The sequence below is a fragment of the Vombatus ursinus genome, unplaced genomic scaffold (assembly GCF_900497805.2).
Source record: "Vombatus ursinus unplaced genomic scaffold, bare-nosed wombat genome assembly UNPS02014798.1, whole genome shotgun sequence".
Taxonomy (NCBI): Eukaryota; Metazoa; Chordata; class Mammalia; order Diprotodontia; family Vombatidae; genus Vombatus; species Vombatus ursinus.
In genome coordinates this window covers 49,901,087-49,919,343 of record NW_020954576.1, presented here as the reverse complement: position 1 = coordinate 49,919,343, position 18,257 = coordinate 49,901,087, and the positions used below count along the sequence as shown (strand labels likewise).

The 18,257-nt window shown below is 47.0% G+C and overlaps 1 protein-coding gene across 10 annotated transcripts in view; it reads right to left on the bottom strand.

The window, feature by feature from the left end:
- PLEKHA6 (pleckstrin homology domain containing A6) overlaps positions 1-18,257 on the bottom strand; it is a 220,694-nt gene that overhangs the window by 24,713 nt on the left and 177,724 nt on the right. For 6 of the 10 annotated variants that reach the window (XM_027871065.1, XM_027871066.1, XM_027871061.1 and 3 more), the window contains 5 exons: positions 16,281-16,820; positions 11,208-11,724; positions 10,153-10,239; positions 3,110-3,190; positions 2,004-2,072 (listed from right to left, as the gene is read on the bottom strand). In XM_027871065.1, coding sequence (XP_027726866.1) covers positions 2,004-2,072; positions 3,110-3,190; positions 10,153-10,239; positions 11,208-11,724; positions 16,281-16,820 — 1,294 coding nt within the window. The remainder of the gene's footprint in view (positions 1-2,003; positions 2,073-3,109; positions 3,191-10,152; positions 10,240-11,207; positions 11,725-16,280; positions 16,821-18,257) is intronic. The other 4 variants (XM_027871058.1, XM_027871059.1, XM_027871060.1 and 1 more) reach the window with 4 other exon arrangements.

Sequence of the window (18,257 nt, the reverse complement as noted above, 5' to 3'; positions counted from 1 at the left end):
AGGTTTCTATACCAGGAATTCCCCCTAATTAATAAATGTTTAGGTCTAGACTTCACTACTTCCTTCACATGATTGTAATCAAATGATTATATTTGATAAACCAAAGAGATTACAATTACTGAGACCTAGGATCTTTTGGAATTACAACACAGTGAAGGGGCCACTAAATTTAGACTTGGCTCTCCCCTTTCTTCCAAGGATAACTCACATTCCTATAGGACTTTAAGGTTTTTGAAGAACTTTCCTCATAATCCTCTAAAGAATTATCAACAGCAGGATTCAAACCCAGGTCTCCTGACTTCAAGTCTTACCCATGATGCTATACCCTGGGGCCTCTAGGCCCCCCAGCCCAGGCCAACTCCCCTACAGTCTCTCTCCTCATTTTAATGGCAGCTGAAGGCAGTCACTGGTAAGTAGGCTGCCAGTGATGTGGGGGAAGGGGAATTTATTGAGGCATATTCGACTAAAGGTGGTCCTGCTGTCACACCAAAACATCCCCCTTGCTTCTTTCTTATTTAAATCCTACCCATTGTTTGGGGTCCAGCTCAGCTCCTATTTTTTTTTTTTTTTTAGGCAACTGGGGCTAAGTGACTCGCCCAGGGTCACACAGCTAGTACGTGTCAAGTGTTTGGTCTGAGGCCGGATTTGAACTCAGGTCCTCCTGACTTCAGGGCCAGTGCTCTATCCACTGCACCACCTAGCTGCCCCTCAGGTCCTATTTCTTCCATGAGGCCTCTGACCACTCCAGCTCATACCTCTCTGTCCTTCTTGTGACCTTGTAGGGCTCTTAAATGCTCTTCATTTGGCATTTACTACATACTGAGAAGGGAAAGGAAAGGGAAGTACCTACTATGCGTCAGGCATAGGCAGCTAGGTGGTGCAGTGGACAGAATACCAGGCCCGGAGTCAGGAAGACTCATCTTCCTGAGCTCAAATCTGGCCTCAGACAGTTACTAACAGTATGACCCTGGGCAAGTCACTTAACTCTGTTTGCCTCAATTTCCTCAGTTGTAAAATAAGCTGGCAAACCACTGTAATATCTTTGCTGAGAAAACCCCAAATGGGATCACGAAGAGCCAGGCACAATTGAAACGACTAAACAGCAACAAAAATGTGCCAGGCACTGTGCTAAATACTTAAAAAAATATATTATTTGATCCTCACAACAACCCCGCAAAATAGATGTTGTTATGCTGAATTTACGGATGAACAAACTGAGGTAGATAGAGATTAAATGACTTGTCCAGGGTCACACAGCTAGGAAGCACCTGAAGCAGGATTAGAACTCGGATTTTCCTGACTCCAAGTCATTGCATCACTAGCTGCCTCTTGTATTAGAGGCTAATTTAGCTTTCCACATATGCAGTATTGTCTTCCCAGCTAGGGTCAGAGTTCTAGCTCTGGAGGCCATCTAGTCAAAGCCTCTCATTTCCACCTAGTCTATCACTCTCAAGCTATAAATGAGGAAAGTGAGGTGCTGGGAAGTTAACTGACTCATCATCTGAGGTCACACAGGTAGTAAACATCAAAGGTTTAAACTCAGGTCCTCTGGCTTCAGAGTCAATGCTCTTTCCACTGAACCACACTGCCTCCCTTGAAGACTACAAGCTCTTTGAAAGCAGGAACCACAGAGTAAGTGACCAACAAATCTTGGCTAATTGATTTCTCCTCTCCCCTCTCCTGCCTCCACAAATCCTATCTTTCACAGTCAGGGAAGAGCCATGGACCTAAGGATAACCCTCTCTTCCACCTGTGTAAGACTCAGTGATGGGATCTAAGCCCGAGAGAGGTGTATACACAAATAAGAATAGAAAGAAAGGAAGAAAAAGTGAGCAGTTGGGTTAGATGAGGTGAGAAAGTTGGGTGGGCTGTGTCTGCGACAAATGGCGTGAGTCAAATGGATGGAAAATCAATGGCAAGAGAGATGGATGGAGAGGGCAGATGAGGGACGACAGCAGGAAGAGCCTGGAGTGGACAGAGGAGGCAGGGAGAGCTGCTCTTACATCGGTATCTTGCTCATTGAACTTGAAGGTATGGACGCCATCCCGGAACACCTCTGGGTAAGAAGGAACCTGTTGGAGAGAAAGTCGGTTACTGTGGCAGCGATGATAAGGCTGGAGGTGGTGAGGATGCTGACCTCCCAGCTTTCATCCAGCTGTTGTTCAAGGCCAACTTGCATCAGCACCTTTGCCTTTGGCTCCAAAATCTGGACTGGAACAGTGCTCTGTTCTACCGGCTGAAGGACTTGGGATAGATATCTCGCTCTGTACCTCAGTCTCCATCCCTGAGATGGGACACCCCTGCCTCTTGTTCTCTGAAGTCAGGTGAATTTTGGGGATGACTTGGAGATGCTAATCACACTCACCTCTCAGCCCCTCCCCCTGTAATCCCTGCCCCCACCTTTTGAGGTCTGCTGCAGTGCTGAGATGGAGGGAATTCAGAGTGGCATGACTTTGTATGACTCACTTGGGTGGCAGCAGGGACTGAAAGCTGACTGTTTGGGGAAGGGGGTGCTTCTGTTGCGGTGAGTAATGGTAGCAACGTAGGATGAAAATGTTCGAGAGCCGACTCTACTAGACAGAGAACCAGACAGAGCTCAGCCTACACCCAGAAGTGACAAGAGCTCAGAAGGGATTCTGTGGCTAGGAAGTCAGTCCCACCTGGTGAGAAGGCCATATCATTCCCCTAGGTTCCTGGCATTGGGATGGCTCCAAACAGTCCTATCCAAACCCTTAGCCCAATCTGCTCCTGTCAAGAAGGGAGCAGATTTTTCAAAACACAAGTTCTGGGCAATGAAACACGATGCCTACCCACCCCCAGAGGCCTGATGATCCCAGGGCAGCATGAGATGTTGGCATTGGCCAGGTGCTGCATGGATGGCTTTGATGGAGTGGCAAATGGGCTTTGATGTTCCCCATGGAAGTGAAGAGCACCAGAGCCATGATAATGTTGAGAAAGGAAAGCAGGGCAGAGCACATTTCAATGGAGATGACGTTTGGTAGATGGGAGCATGGGGCAGACAGGGCCCTTCTCCTGGATGGGTTGGTTCTGCCATGCACAAGCAGCTGAAATGACATTAGCAGTGAATGCTGCTAGGCAGGGGTCTTACTTGCATGAATAGCTGGGCCCTGGGGGAAGAATTTTCCACCATTCGGTTCACCATACTGATGAGAGTCTCACTCTCATTCATCTGCAGCAAAGGGAGGAAGGGACAGTTCAGACAGACAAGCACACAAGCATACATACATAACCACACACATACACACACACACACACACACACACACACACACACACACACACACAGAGTTCTTGTTGCCAGGTTTCCCAACCTATGCCACTTGATGTGACCTTAGGCTTGGTTTAGGAAAAGGGAAAAGTGGCAAGCTGTCAGCTTTCTCTCTGGGCATCTAGACACCCCCTGGTGGGGTTCACCTATGTTTCCCTTCTCTTTGTGTTTTCTCTTCCTGAAATTCACCTCAAGAGATACATCACAGCTACCCCCTACAACAGGGGCTATGAGGAAGTGCAGACAAGGTTTAAACAAACAAACAAGCGAACAACAAAAAGCCCACCCCACAAACATCTTTGCCAGTCTGCCACTCTTCAGGGGCCCCAGTGAGATTAACCAAAGCCACATTCCCTTCCCCGTTCCTGTTCCTCCAGCTCGGCAAGTTGCTCAGTTCAAAGAATACAAGTAGGCATTCTGCAAGGTAAGAGAGGCCTGATCTGGCCAAATCCCTTCAGGCTCGCTGCCCAAACGGCTGCTCTCCTGAAATCTTGAACTAAACCAAAAAAGGGAAAAGCCATAAACCATAGCCCCGCTGGACAGACAGGTGGACCTTCCGCAAACTGGTGCCCGGAGCTTTCTTTCGAGATCCCACCCCACCTCCGCTGACTCTACAGTAAAAGGACATTGCTAATCAGTTTCCAGAGCTGGGCCGTTACTGTTGCATCCAGGGAAAGCTTGGATGAAGCTGCAGAACAAACAAGCAAGCTATGTTAAAGGGACAACAGAGGCTGATGAGAATGCGGCTCTGGGCCTTGGAGCGTCATCCTGTCTGGCCCGCCGTGTCATGGCTAAGTGTGAGGAGACACAAAATAACACGGAACAGGATTGGGAAATGAGTCTGCAATTAAATGGCATTCTGTTGCTATGAAGAAGAAACTGTAGGCAGGACTCTGATTTTTTTTTTTAACCTACTAGATCTCTAAATTTCAAGGGGCATTAGGGACACAAAAGGGGGAAATGCCAAATTTTTTTTTAATGGTAAGAAAAGCACATGGATGCCCTCTGCCTGTTTTCAGAGCAGGAACATCAGACAACCAATAGGGTAGGAAATGTCTTTGACTGTGTCCCTTTAACTCAATCATTCCAAAGGAGAAGAGAGCAAAAGACAGAGGAGCTTTGTAGGGAGGGGAAGAGGGGAGCAGGTCGGAGAGGCGGCTAGGAGGTAGACGGGTAAGGAGAAGCAGGTGAAGAGGTTTTCCCAAGGTCACACAACTAGTTGGTGGCCAAGCTGGGCTTTGAGCCCAGGTCCTGACTCCAAATACAGTGTTCTTTCCATGGAATCACATAGCTAGGGCTGGTGGTGGGACTGTAGTCATGGAGAAGTCTTCTTATTTAAGAGATTTATGCCTCCTCTTCACACACCCTTTAGCTCTACCCAAACACACATGTGGCTATCAGTTCCCATTCCAGTGTCTGGAGGAGTTGTAGCTGCCTTTCAGCTGAGCAAGCAGAAATGCAAAGACAAATGTTTGCACTAGTCTTAAAAACCATTAGCCCTGGAACTTCCTTTTCTTCTCCAAGACTGTGCTAATGGCCACATTGACTTACCTCATATAAGGCCTTTCACTCAACTCTGCCCCTCACCTCTCCTGGCCAGATGTGTTTGTGGAAATGTGGGAGAAGTAAGTGAGGGTGATGTTGTTTAACATTTTTCAGCAGTGTCTGATGATTCATGACCTCATTTGGAGTTTTCTTGGCAAAGATACTGGAGTGGTTTGCCACTTCCTTCTCCAGTTCATTTTACAGATGAGGAAACTAAGGCAAAAAGGGTTGAGTGACTTGCCCAGGGTAACCCAGCTAGTAAGTGCCTCAGGCCAGATTTGAACCCATGAAAATGAGTCTTCCTGGGTCCAGGCCTAGCACTCTATCCACTGGGCCACCTAGCTAACCCTCCTGTCAATGCTTCAGTTCAACTGGGATAAAGATTTTCTGACCCTTCTCTCCCAGCTGGATGAAGTAATAAATCAACAGATTTCTATTAAGCACCTACAATGTGCCAGGCACTGTGTGTACACATATAGATATGTGAACAAGGGAAAGATGGAAAGGGGAAGGAGGGGAGGAAAGCTGCCATCTCCTCTCAGTGGCAAAAAGTACCTTCAGAGACACCCAGTATATGTGCTTCCAGGCATCTGTTGATCTCACTTCTCTTTCTGGCTGACCTCAGGGGAGGAAGGGGTTGGAGCTGAAGGAGAAAGGCTGATTTAGGAATGGGCATCAAGAGACTAAGGAGTTCTGGCCCAGACTCACTGTGTATGATATTAGACAATTCACAGGCTCTTCGTATCTGTTTCCCCCTCCTAAGGGGTAAGAACCTCTTTGGCTCTCCCTCTCTTCTAGGGATGATATAAGGGGCAAATGAGGCAAGAAAAGAGATCATGAGATTCAGACCCAGAAGAAACATCAGGAGTCATCTGGGCCAAGCTCCTTATTTTACAGATGAGGAAACTGAGGCCCAGAGAGCTTATGAGACTTTCGCAGTGGCGAGCCAGGATCGGAATCCGGGTCTTCCAATCCCTGACTCAGTATTTCCCCCATTACATCTCTGCTAAAAGATCCTAGCTAACACAGTGCCTTGTAAATATAGTAAGTGCTCCAAACATACTTGTTAACTGATGGAGTTTGGGAAATACCAATGAATGTAAAGCATTATTCTAAGCAATTATCTCATCTGCAGGGCAGCCATGTGAAAAGTCGGTTTCTGAGAAGCATCTAGGTTGATGGAATAGCCTTTGTCCGAGGGCAGGAAGTGCTACAGGAAGGGACATAACTCTCCTCTTGCTGGGTTCTGAAAGGATAGGGCCAGAGGAGAGAGAAGCCCAGTTGTCACATGTTAGAAGGACCTGGGGTCAGGAGTGGGGCTAATGCTCTGCCCTTACAGAATCCCATGCAGGTTTAGCATTCTGGGGCTGGAATCAGAATGGAGACTGGGGGATTCTATCTAAGGGATTCAAAGATTTGGAGCTGGGAAAGTACTTAGAGAAATCTCTTTAGTCTAGTTATAATCAAAGTATGGTCTGGGAACCTACCTACCCTAGACTCTTTGAGGGTGTCCACAAGGACAAAATTATTTTCATAATAACACTAAGGTGTTTTAATTTCTAATACAGTAAATATCAAAACATAACCCAGACAAACAAAAGCTCTTTGGGAGAAGGGGGTATTTGATAATTTTTAAGAGTATAAAGGGGCTGGCTATGTGACCCTGAACAAGTCACTTAACCCCAATTGCTTCACCAAAAAAACAAAAGAAAAAGAAAAAGAGTATAAAGGGGTCCTGAGACCAAACAATTTGAAAACCACTGATGTATAGTTTGCAAATAAGGAAACAAGCCAGGAAAGAGGAAATGATTTGGCCATGGCCCAGCTCCTTTCACTGATGTGGATATAGGAATGTGAGCTCCTGAGGAGCAAGGACGAAGTCTTCTGGGTCCTTCGTTATTCCCAGAGTGCCTGAGCCCACGAGGGGCACAGAGCAGATGCACATCAATATGTGAGGGTTCTGCGATTTCATTGGTGGAGGAACTTCCTCCATCAACCAGCTCACAAGCCTTCAAGTCTCAGGTGAAACCCTTTAAATCTTAACTAAAATCCCACCTTCTTCAAGCAAATTTACCTGATCCCCCCTTAATGCTGGTGCCTTCCCTCTGAGATGATCTCCAATTTATTCTGTCTATATCTTGTTTGTACATAGTTGTTTTCATGTTGCCCCCCCCATTAGAATTTAAGCTTATTCAGGGAAGGGACAGTTTTCATTCATCTGTTCATTCCTAGTGCTTAGCACAATGCTTGGCACATCGTAGGCACTTAATAAATGCTTATTGATTTGACAACCCCTTTTCAACTCTGTAAGGGCAGTTAGGTGGTATAGCAAATAGAGTGCTGGAACTGGAGTCAGGAAGACCTGAGTTCAAATCCAGCCTCAGACACTTATTAGCTGTGTGACCTTGGGCAAGTCACTTTACCCTGTTTGCCTGAGTTTGCTCATCTGTAAAATGAGCTGGAGAAGGAAATGGCAAACCACTCCACTATCTTTGCTGAGAAAACCCAACTGGGGTCAGCAAGAGTCGGACGCGACTGAAAAACAACTGAACAGCAGCATCAGTTTCAACTTTGTAGATAGTCTTCTTGAGTTGCTATCCCTTCTAGGGATGCCCCTTTCTGAACTTAGTTAGGCCTGTCTTTGACAAGCTGTGCTGAGTCAGTGCTGAGCAGAGAGATTAAGCAAATTGACGTATCTCTAGAAGGACCTACCAGGGCTTGCCTGCCTCTGGCATAGGTTTCCAGAAAAGAAGTCCATCTCCAAACCAGGAAGGACCTCAAGGAATGCTTGGCTGGATAAGATGTTCCATCAATACTTGTTAAATTGAGCTAAAGACAAGGAGAGTAGGTCTCATGACCTTCTCAGCCACAAGAGGCAGGGAGGCACCTTGGGCGTCAGGACCCTTGAGTCTCAAACCTACTTCTGCCAAACTTGCCTTAAACAAGATGCTTAATTTCTCTGGGCCTCAGTTGACATATTATAGAGTTCGCCCTTCCTGGAATGTTTTAAAGACCTGAGATTTAAGTCAGTGTGATTTAAGTCACACCCTCCACCGATATGGACTTGAGCTCCACAAACCTTAGCAGATGGCCTTTATGAGTTGCTGTAGTCAAAGGCATTCATTGTCCAGTGGCCAGTACTGTGCAGTGAACTTAACCAGGCTGGTCTCCTTTCTCTAGACCTTTCCAATTTGGTAAGATCAGCTATAGATAAGCACAAATGCTTTTTGAAAATCTAGCTGAGGCATAACAGAAAGGAAATTGCAGAGCTGACCCTCTCTGGACAATAGGGAGAGGAAATCTGCTGTCACTGCTACTCTGTCTTACCCACAGGGCTGGACACGGAGGAACGAATATCCCTAGGGCAGACTGGGCACATGCCTAGGTCTGAGGCTGTCTCTGCAAAGGCTCAGGCCACAGCTGCTCCCTTCTCTACTCCTGGAAAAATACAAATTCCCATCTGCCTTCTGGGGTTAGTCTAGGGCTGGGTGTTATAAAACAGGAGGTGGTATTCATTATTCATGTTATCCTTTATGGTTCTCTCTCTTCCTCACCACCCCCAGCCCTAAAGGGCTCTGAAGAGGAAGGGCGTAGGAGCAAACAAACAAAATAAAAAAGACCAGCCACTTTGTTGTATCCTGGGCATGCCAACAAAGATTATAAAATGGAGGGTGGTGGATGAGGGATGAGGGATGGGGGATGGGGTGGGTGGGCGGGGCAGAGGACAGCGCAGGGTGAGGTGGGGCCAGGAGAGGAAACAGGATGGATCAGGATGGAGAGGGACGCACCAGCTCTGGCCTACCTGCTGATCCAAATACTCTAGGTTTCTTTGCAAGTGAAGATCTAAAAGTTCGTCCTACCAAGAGGCCAAGAGGCCCCCCACCAGCAACACAAACAAACAGGAACAGGACAAAAAACAACAACAAAAAAGAAGAAGCAAAGCAGTTAGGTGTTAGTTGGGCAAGGAAGACTAGCCTCTCTAGGTCCTGAGGGATCCCAGAGAGGGGACTGCCAGCGTGGGTAGGAAAAGATGAGGATGCTTAGAGGGAGTTTGGATTTGTTTCTCCAGCAGTTCTCCGTAGAACACTCCCCACTAGAAAGGCAGTTGTCCCTCCAACAATGCCCTCCTGCCCATCTCCCCCGAGTCAGGACTACCCAGACTGCCCCTCGCCTAGGGGATGCCCAGGCTGCTCTGATTCTGAGCAAACAACCCTCTCCCCACTGCTCCTGGAGTCTTCTGGGTCTCAGCTGGGAGTGGAAGGGAAGTGAGTCTGGGAACCAGGACAGCAGGAGGATCCTGGAATATTAAGTTGGGTCTGTGGCAGGAAGCAGGAGGATAAAGAACCAACTGAGTGGAACCTATTGCCCTCACCTGCAGCCTGTGAGTTCTGCTGCTACCATCTTCCAGGGCTCCTCTTTGTGGGAGTGGGCTCAGAGCTGGGTTCCTGGGAGATCTGGGGAAGGGACTCTTTCTGATATCACAAAGGGTGCTAGAGCTAAAAGCTAAGGCAGAAATCTAAAGAATCCAACCTTGTCACTTCACAGGTGAGGACACTGAAGTCCACAAGAGTGAAGTGACTCAAGGAAGGTCACCCAGCTGTCACACAGTGGCAAAGCTGTTCCTTTAGGTAAAACATCTGTTCTCCTGGATAGGCAACTGGAAGCCTCAGGAGAGAACATTCCAGGAAGAGACAGAAGTGGGATGAGGAGGGAGCAATAAAGAGATTGGGAGGGAGATTCATATGAGGGAGGCTCCCCTGTCTGCTATGCCCCTAAAGCGCCTCCCTTAGTTAATGTCCCCTAGAATGGCATTAGAAAACAGTGGACATTTCTGGAGCAGATAAGTCCTAGGGATATACTTCAGGGAGGAGCTGAGGGAAGATTGCAGCTCTGCAATCTTGACAGGGCACCACTCGTTCCCTTTGCCCGGGGCCAGCCCAGCCGTGGCCCTGGGAATGACCTTCCTGTCTCCCCCCCATCACCAGTGTCTCCAGTCTATGCCCCCCTCTCCCATATCCTGGAGAGGAGCTATCAGTCATGGTAAGATGCCTGGAATTCAAAATTCCTTCAGATTTTTCCCTTGCTCATTCATCCAAGGATCCAGAGAAGGGTACAGGGGCAGAGTGGGTCCTCTGTGCTAATTGATGTCAGGCTCAGATGAGAAGGTGAGCAGAGATGATGTCCTATGGCTACTTTCTAAGAGACAAATGAGTCCAGCATCAGGCCCAAGGCATGTCTGAGCACTGTCCCAACTCATCCTTCAAGGTTGGGGGCAGGTAGGAGATCCTGAGAAGGGTATGGTGGGAGTGAGGAACATACCATTTTGTCGTGGACAGTGGGAGATGGTGGATAGTTGTAAGGGAATATCCCTGCAGGGACAGGCCGCCGGTCACCCAGGTAATCATACTGGAAGACAAAGCAGGTGAGGCGGTGAGGTCGTCATGAAGTAGACTCCCTCAGCAATATGTCTAACTGAGGACATCCTCCCCATTCCCTCCAAGAGCAGAGCCCATGCAGAAGGGGACACCGGCTGCTCCCTCCCTGACAATGGGGATCGAGTCTTGAAAGAATGAGCAGCTCCTTCTCTCCCTTCCCATACGTACAGACCTAAGAGAACGTGGTTTCCAGCACAGTAAATGGACAGCCACAAAAGGCAAGGTCCCTACTGACGAACAATCAATCAATAAACATTTATTAAGCACCGACTCTGTGCCAGGCACTGGACTAAATGTTGGGGATGTAAAAGAAGCAAAAGACAGTCCCTAACCCCAAGGAGCTTACAATTTAATGAACAGAGGGACTGAGGTTGATGGGATGGTAGAAAGCCACTTCTTTTCCCTAGGCCTTACCCTTCTCAGTCATAAAAATGAGGGGACTGGATCAGATCATCTCCGAGCCCTCTTCCAGTTTTTTCTGTCTATGATACACTAAGCCAGCATAACAGGGGAAGTGGCTTTCTACCATCCCATCAACCTCAGTCCCTCTGTTCATTAAATTGTAAGCTCCTTGGGGTTAGGGACTGAGGTTGATGGGATGGTAGAAAGCCACTTCCCCTGTTATGCTGGCTTAGTGTATCATAGACAGAAAAAACTGGAAGAGGGCTCGGAGATGATCTGATCCAGTCCCCTCATTTTTATGACTGAGAAGGGTAAGGCCTAGGGAAAAGAAGTGGCTGACCCAGAGTCAGAAGGTTAATGAAAAGAAGAGCCGGCGTGAAAACTGGAACCTTCTGACTATTTCACCATGCTGTCCTACCCTACGAGTGTCTTCACAGATCCCCTCCCCCCTTCATTCCTCCTGTGTCTTCCCTAGAGGTCCTCCTTAGAGCCTTTGGGGGTGAGCCAAAGGGCAGGACTGGAATTAAGGAGGCTCACCTTGGGGGAGCTGACAGATCTCCTCATCACATAGGCAGCAGGGTCTGCATAGATGTCCTCACTTCGTGGCGGCAGTCTCTCAAAGCGGGCACTCGGTGACCGAGCAGGGGAGTAAACACGAGCCCGGCTGTAAGATCCCTGACTAGGTGACCGGGGCACGGAGTGGGAACGAGGCTGCAGAGAGAGGCGGCGAAGGGAACCCGAGGCAGCGTCCAGTTCATCATAGTAGACGGGCTGCCGGGCAGGGCTGGGGATCCAGACAGTGCCGTCCTGACGCCCATAGCCAGGAGGTTCCTTCCACTCCCGGAGCTGGTAGGCAGTGCTGCCCCCATTTCGAAAGGAGTGGCGCTTCTCCTCCAAGGTCCAGGGTGGGCTGATCCGATCATAGGCTGGCATCGAGCAGATACTGTCTGGGCGCACCCCGGGGGGGTAGTACTGGTAATCATCTGGGTACTGGGGGGAGTAAGAGCCGTAATAGTCAGGGACTCGACGAGACACAGGGTAGAACCTGGAGGGGCTGAGAAAAAAAAGAGAGGGGATAGAATCACAAATCCATAACTTGATGATGTTGAAAGAGATGTTAGGGATCATCCTATCCACGAGTTCTCAACCTGTGAGCCACTGAGCCCCACGGGTCCACCAAGTTATTCTAAGTCAAGAGTCTTCAAATCCATAAATAAGTAAATATCTTTTTTATAGAATAGGTTAATAATGTCTTCACATATGCATATTATTACATACGTATAGATTAAGAGTGATAGAGTGGAAAGATAGCTGGTCTTAGAGAGGTCTCAAGAGAGACCAGGGTTCAAATCCTGAATCTGACATGAGTTGTATAACCTGGGGTGGGGTCCTCAATTTCCTCAGTTGTAAAATGGCGATAAAATCCCTTGTCCTACCTCTCTATCATGCAGAATTGTTGTAAGAAAAGGACTATGCTAACAGAAAAGCTCAGGATACATTTTCTTTCATACTGAACCTATGATTTCATCTGTATAGGGAATTCCCAATGAGGAACCTCTCTCCTCCAATTCAATCAGCACCTGCTCTACAACCCACAGTCTGAGCGTTGCCTGGTCACTGAAACAGTCAATGATTTGGCCAGAGTTATGCAGCTAACATGTATCAAAAGTAGGGTTAGGAATATTCCTGAATTCATGGCCAGCTTTCTGTCCCCTACACTACAGCTGTTGTTGAATCATTTTCAGTAGAGTCTAACTCTTCATGACCCCATTTGGGGTTTTCTTGGCAAAGATACTGGAAGGATTTGCCATTTCCTTCTCCAGCTCATTTTACAGATGAGGAAACTGAGGCAAACAGGGTTAAGTGACTTGCCCAGGGTCACACAGCTAGTAAGTGTCTGAGGCCAGATTTGAACTCATGAAGATTAGTCTTCCTGAAGGGAAAAGGAGAAAGGAGAAAGAAAAGCATAAACAGGGGGGGGAAAAGGATGGAGAGAAAGACACAGATAGTAATCATAATTGTGAATGTGATATATGAATGTAATGGAATACTATTGTGCTGTAAGAAATGATGAACAGACAGACTTCAGATAAACCTGGAAAGACTTGTATGGTTTGATGCTGAGTGAAGTGAGCAGAACCAGGAGAATGTTGTACACAATAACAGCCACATTGAGTGATGACTGACTTTGATAGACTTAACCCCCATCAGCAACACAAGAATTTAAGACATTTCCAAAAGTCTCATGATGGAAAATGCTATCCACATCCAAAGAAAGAACTGTGGAGTTTGAATGCAGATCAAAGCATACTATTTGCTGTCTTTTTTCTTCTGTTGTGTTTTGTTTCCTCTTTCTGGTGGTTCCTCCTACTAGTTCTAATTCTTACTTACAACATCACTAATGTGAAAATATGTGTAATAGGAATGTATATGTATAGCCTATATTAGATTTTGCGCCATCTTGGGGAAGGAGGTAGGGAGAGAGGGGGAGAAAAATTTAAAACTCAAAAGCTTATGGAAGTGATTGTTGATAAATTAAAATAAATTAATAAAATGTGTTTCTTGTCAAAAAAAAAAAAAGAGGTAGAGCTGGGAGAAATTCTCTGGGGCCAAATCCAGCACTCTGATATGCCATACTGCCTCACTATGCTCTTAGCACAGTGCCTGGCACATGGGGAGTGCTTAATAAATGCTTGTTGCTTCCACAAAAAAAAAGATTAGTCTTCCTGAGTCCAGACCCAGCACTTTATCCACTGCACTACCTAGCCACTATAGCTACCTTTTTATAAAACCAATATAAATGAGTTATTCTTCTACAGCTTCCCCAGGGACCAATTCTAGTATTTATTCATCAACTCCCCTGCCAGAAAGTTCTCTCTTAGTGCTAACTAAAACCCTCCTTGCTTTGACAGAAGCCTGTGGTCTTTGAGATGATCCCTATGCTTTAGGAAGGTGACTTTGACAGCTTGGTGGAGGATGGATTGAAGAGGAGATAATAGAAGCCAGAAGACCAATTTCAGAGGCTGCTGTAATTGTCTGGGTAAGAGGTGACAAGGGCCTGAGCTAAGCTGGTAGTCCTGAGTCTTGAGAAGAGGACAAGAGATGTTATGGTTGCAAAGTTGACAAGACACTGATTAGACGTGAGGGAGAGAAAGGCTCAAGGATAGCTCCCAGCTTACAAATCTAGGTAACTAGAAGTGGTGTTCTCAACTGAAGCAGGCAAGTTTGGAGGAAGGATGAGTTGGGGGCAGGGGAGATCATGAGTTCAGTTAAGCTTGATATATCTATGGGACATCTGGGCAATGATATGTGACTAGATTTCAGGAGAAGGATTAAGGCTGGATATGTAGTTTGAGGAATCATTAGTGTCCATCCAAAACCTGTAACCATCAGGCCCTGAAGGGCAAAGCCTACCACCCCAGCCCAAACCCCACCCATCCACACCTGGGAGCTCAAAGTCAGACCTGACCAAATCAGCAGGGGGCGTGGGGAGCCCTTTCCCAATGCCTCCAGCTTAGATCCCACCAGTATCTCCTCTTTCCACTGGTTGTGACCCTAGGCCCTTCCAGGTTTCTGGTTGGTAGAAGATATGGCTGCTCACACTGTTTCAATAGCAGGGAGTGAAACTACCATTCTTCTGAAAAGATGGGGGACCTCCAAGTACGCTTTGTCCTGCTACTGTACCCTCCAAACCCTTGTGGCATTGTTATTTGCCCTCCTGCTGTTCCCTAAAGACCCCAGAGCCTTTCCATCTGCTCTGTGACTGCGCTCTCCTATATATGGGATCTTCTCCAATTAGAATGTGAGCTGTCAGCAGAGAGGCGATCTCAATTTTCTGTTTATATCCCCAGGACGCAGAGCTTGAAGCTTAGCAAGCACACGATGCTTTTGCGTGTTATCATCTTTGAAGAGATGATAATTGAGCCAGTGCCATTAGCAAAAAAAGGGAGTAACTGATCTCTGAGGTATTTTCCAACTCTAAAACCATGATCTTATGAACTCTTTGATCTAGTCTTACCACATCACTATCCAGATGAGGAAACTGAGGCTGGAAGAATTCAGATGACTCCCCTAGAGTCACAAAGCCAATAAGTAGTGGCACTGGGCCTAGAAATCCAAGTCCTCTAGCCCTGGGCCATCAGTTTCTCTATGACATCACACTGCTGGGCGTTTCTCTACCTCCATCACTACTGCCCCATCCCTCCTTCCCTCTACTCATTCCATATCCTCCAAGTTAGGAACAGTAATAATAATAATAGCTAGCACATGTATAGTTCTTTAAAATTTGCAAGAAACTTCACGTGTATTATCTCATTTCATCCTCACAACAACCCTGTGGAGGGTGTCGGGAGGTGCTGTTATTATCCCCATTTTACAGATGAGGAAACTAAGTCAGAAAGAAGTTAAGACACTTTCCCGGGGTCACAGCCAGTAAATGTTTGAAACTGGATTTGAATTCAGTTCTTCTTGACTTCAACTCTGGCACTCTGTCTACTATACCATCTAGTTGTCCTTATAGTATAACCAACAAAATACTCAACAGCAGGGAGTAAATGACTATCTGGTGCTGGCCTTACACATAGGTGGGTTAGCGGCATGTAGTGGCATATGATAAAGAGCATGGGATCTGGAATTAGGTTCTGAGTTTGAACCATGGCTCTGCTGTTTACCACCCATGTGGGCCTCAGTCTCCTCATCTGTAAAATCAGGGTGTACAACTAGACAGCCCCTAAGGTTCCTCTTAGCTCCAAATCTATGAGCCTATTTCAGGAGCCAGGGAAGGACCTTCTCCCTTCCCTCTACCCTTCCCCCACACAGAACAGCAATACCACTCACGTCTTCAACCAGCTCATTGCTGCCTAAAATCCTGCTCTTCAAGTTACATCTTTCTGGCTTCTTTTTAAATGCAAAGTCAGCCTCCCCAGGGCATATGAGACATTTTTCATTTATACCTCAGCATAAATCGAAGCAGATCCCAGGACTGGTACTAGAATGGAAGTATCTCTGGGCAGGGTGTGAAGCCTCCTCTGAGAAGGTTATCCAGACCTACAAGAGGCCAGACAAAGGGCCAAACACCCGGGTGCTCAGGGTACCATTGCTTGCTTTCTCTTAGGTCTGCCCAGGAAAATGGTCCCGAGCAGGGTCAGATGAGCAAAGACTTAGAACTAGATCTCTCGTTTTACAGATGAGGAAACTGAGGCCACGAGGAACTACTTGACTTGCTCAGGGTCATACAGGTTATAGAACAGAATCAGAAAAGCCTAGATTTGGAGGTGGAAGGGTACCTAGTATAACACAGATGTCAGATGTCCAGCATAATCCCTTTCCTCCCTTGTTAGAGATGAAGAAAATGAGGTTCAGGGGAAAAGTCACATAGGTAATACGTTTAGCAGAGCCAAGATGTTCCCAGAGCCACTCCCTTAGGGAGAGATCACCAGGGATAGGAATGAAAACTTCAAAGATAAGGAAGTAAGAGTGGAATAGGTCTGGGCTGAGCTGGTGGGTCCATGAACCTATTTTACTTGACAACACGACTTTGTTCCCAATAGGACACTAGTGGGCACCCTGCCAACCCTTTCCCCAAGCCTTCCCACTCCAGCCGTGCCTCACCTCCTAAGATCCTCAGGTGGTAGTGCTCCCCGACGTAGGTTCACCCATTGCTGCAGCTGGTTCATAGAGCTCTTGCGCTGAGCAATCTTGTCTGGGTTGGTTCGAGGTGGGAAGTTCCGACGATGCCCAATGCCCTCCCCGTCCTGGGGCGGAAAAGCAGTGCTCCCTGGCCTGCTGGGTGAACTATATTGCCAGCCATTGGGTTGGGTCCCTCGCTCCCCACCAGGAGGCACACGTGGGGCTTCCGGGTAGGGGCTGCCTGGCTCTAATGCTGGTTCTGGTCCAGCCGGAACACCATTGGCTTTCACCAATGGTTCTTTCTTGACTTCCGGTTGCTCCAGTTTCCTTTCTGTCTTTTCACAGCCTCGGCCATCTCCTTCCCCTCGTGTCTTGGACTCTGGCTCTGGTTTGGGGATGTTGTTTCGGGGCTGATGGTGATGAGGGTGGTGTTTGCTGGGTGGAATATTCTCTGAGTCGGGCTTCTCAAGGCTGCGGGAGGCCGAAGGTGTGCCTGTCAGTAGGTCCAGCGCCTTCCCAGTGCTGAAGCAAGGTTAGGAAAGGAAAGAAAGGTGGGGAAAGATGGGGAAGAAGGGAAGAGAAAAACAGAAAGGCCCAAGATAGTAGGGTTTGAGAGTCCACCCTATTCTTGCTTTGCTCCAGCCACACGGACTCATATAAGCCTTGCCAAAGCTCTCTCTATCCCAGGGGTTCTTAACCTTTTTAATATATATCATAGACCTCTTTGGCAGCCTGGGGAAACCTAGGGGGCCTTTCTTAGATTAATGTTTTTAAACAATTGAAGGAAATGCTAAATATCAGTTAGAGGTTCATGAAAATAAGGATGATTTTTTTTTTCTTCATCCAAGATCCTTGAAAATCTGTCCATGGACTTCAGGTTAAGTACTCCAGCTCTAGTGTAGAGCATAGTCTTCCACACAGGTCTCCTTCTCCTTCTCTCTTCTCCTCTCCTCTTCACCAACCCACATTCCTCCCACCCTTTAAAACAAAGCTAAAAAAAAAAAAAACTCTGCCTCCCTCTTATACCAATTGCATACCACTATTTTTTTATATTCAACAAGGCTCTGGGCATCCTTCCTTCCTGCTGTGTAAGTAAGTGGCTCAAAGTCTCTTAGGCTCTTAGACAGGAAGCTCCCTGAGAGTAATGGCTACGTCTCCCCCACTGACCCCAGAAGAAATTAACTTTTTCCCATCAGATGAGAGTTCCCCCAACCACAGTGTTCCCTCTGTCAGCCTAGGAATTCCCCGAGGCCAATAATGTTCATCCCCTTCTGAGAGAAGTCTATGTAGCCCCCATCAGATCAGGGAAGAAATAGCCTCCTATGGTCTCCCCTAATTTTATTAGTATGGAAGCACCTGAAAGCACCTGACTCTTTTGCATTTGCATCCCCAGCACTTAACAGAGGACCTGACACACCATAAGCACTTAAATCAATCAATCAATACTTATTAAGTACCTAATACGTACCAGGCACTGTGCTAAGTGCTAGGGATACAAAAAGAGGCAAAAGACTGCCCCTGCCCCCAAAGAGCTCACAACTGATGGAAGAGAAAAAAGTGAACAAATATATAAGTATAGACACACACATATAGAAACAAACTATATACAGGATAAGTTGGAAATAATTAACAGAGAAAAGGTACTAGAAATAAGAGGTGTCAAGGAAGGTTTCCTCTATAAGTTGGGATTTTAGTTGGGAATTAAAAGAAGTCTAAGAGGTCAGTAATCAGAATAGAGGAGTGAGAGCGTTCTAGGCAAAGGAGACCGCCAGAGAAAATGCCCACAGCTGAGAGATGGAGTGTAGTGTTCATGGAACGACCAGGAGGCCAGAGTCACTGGATGGAAGAGTACACCTGGCCAGGTATAAGATTCAATCCATCCCACCATCCCACTGCCAAAGAGATATTCCTAAATTATAGGTCTGACCATGTCAATCCCCTGCTGGATGAATTGAAATG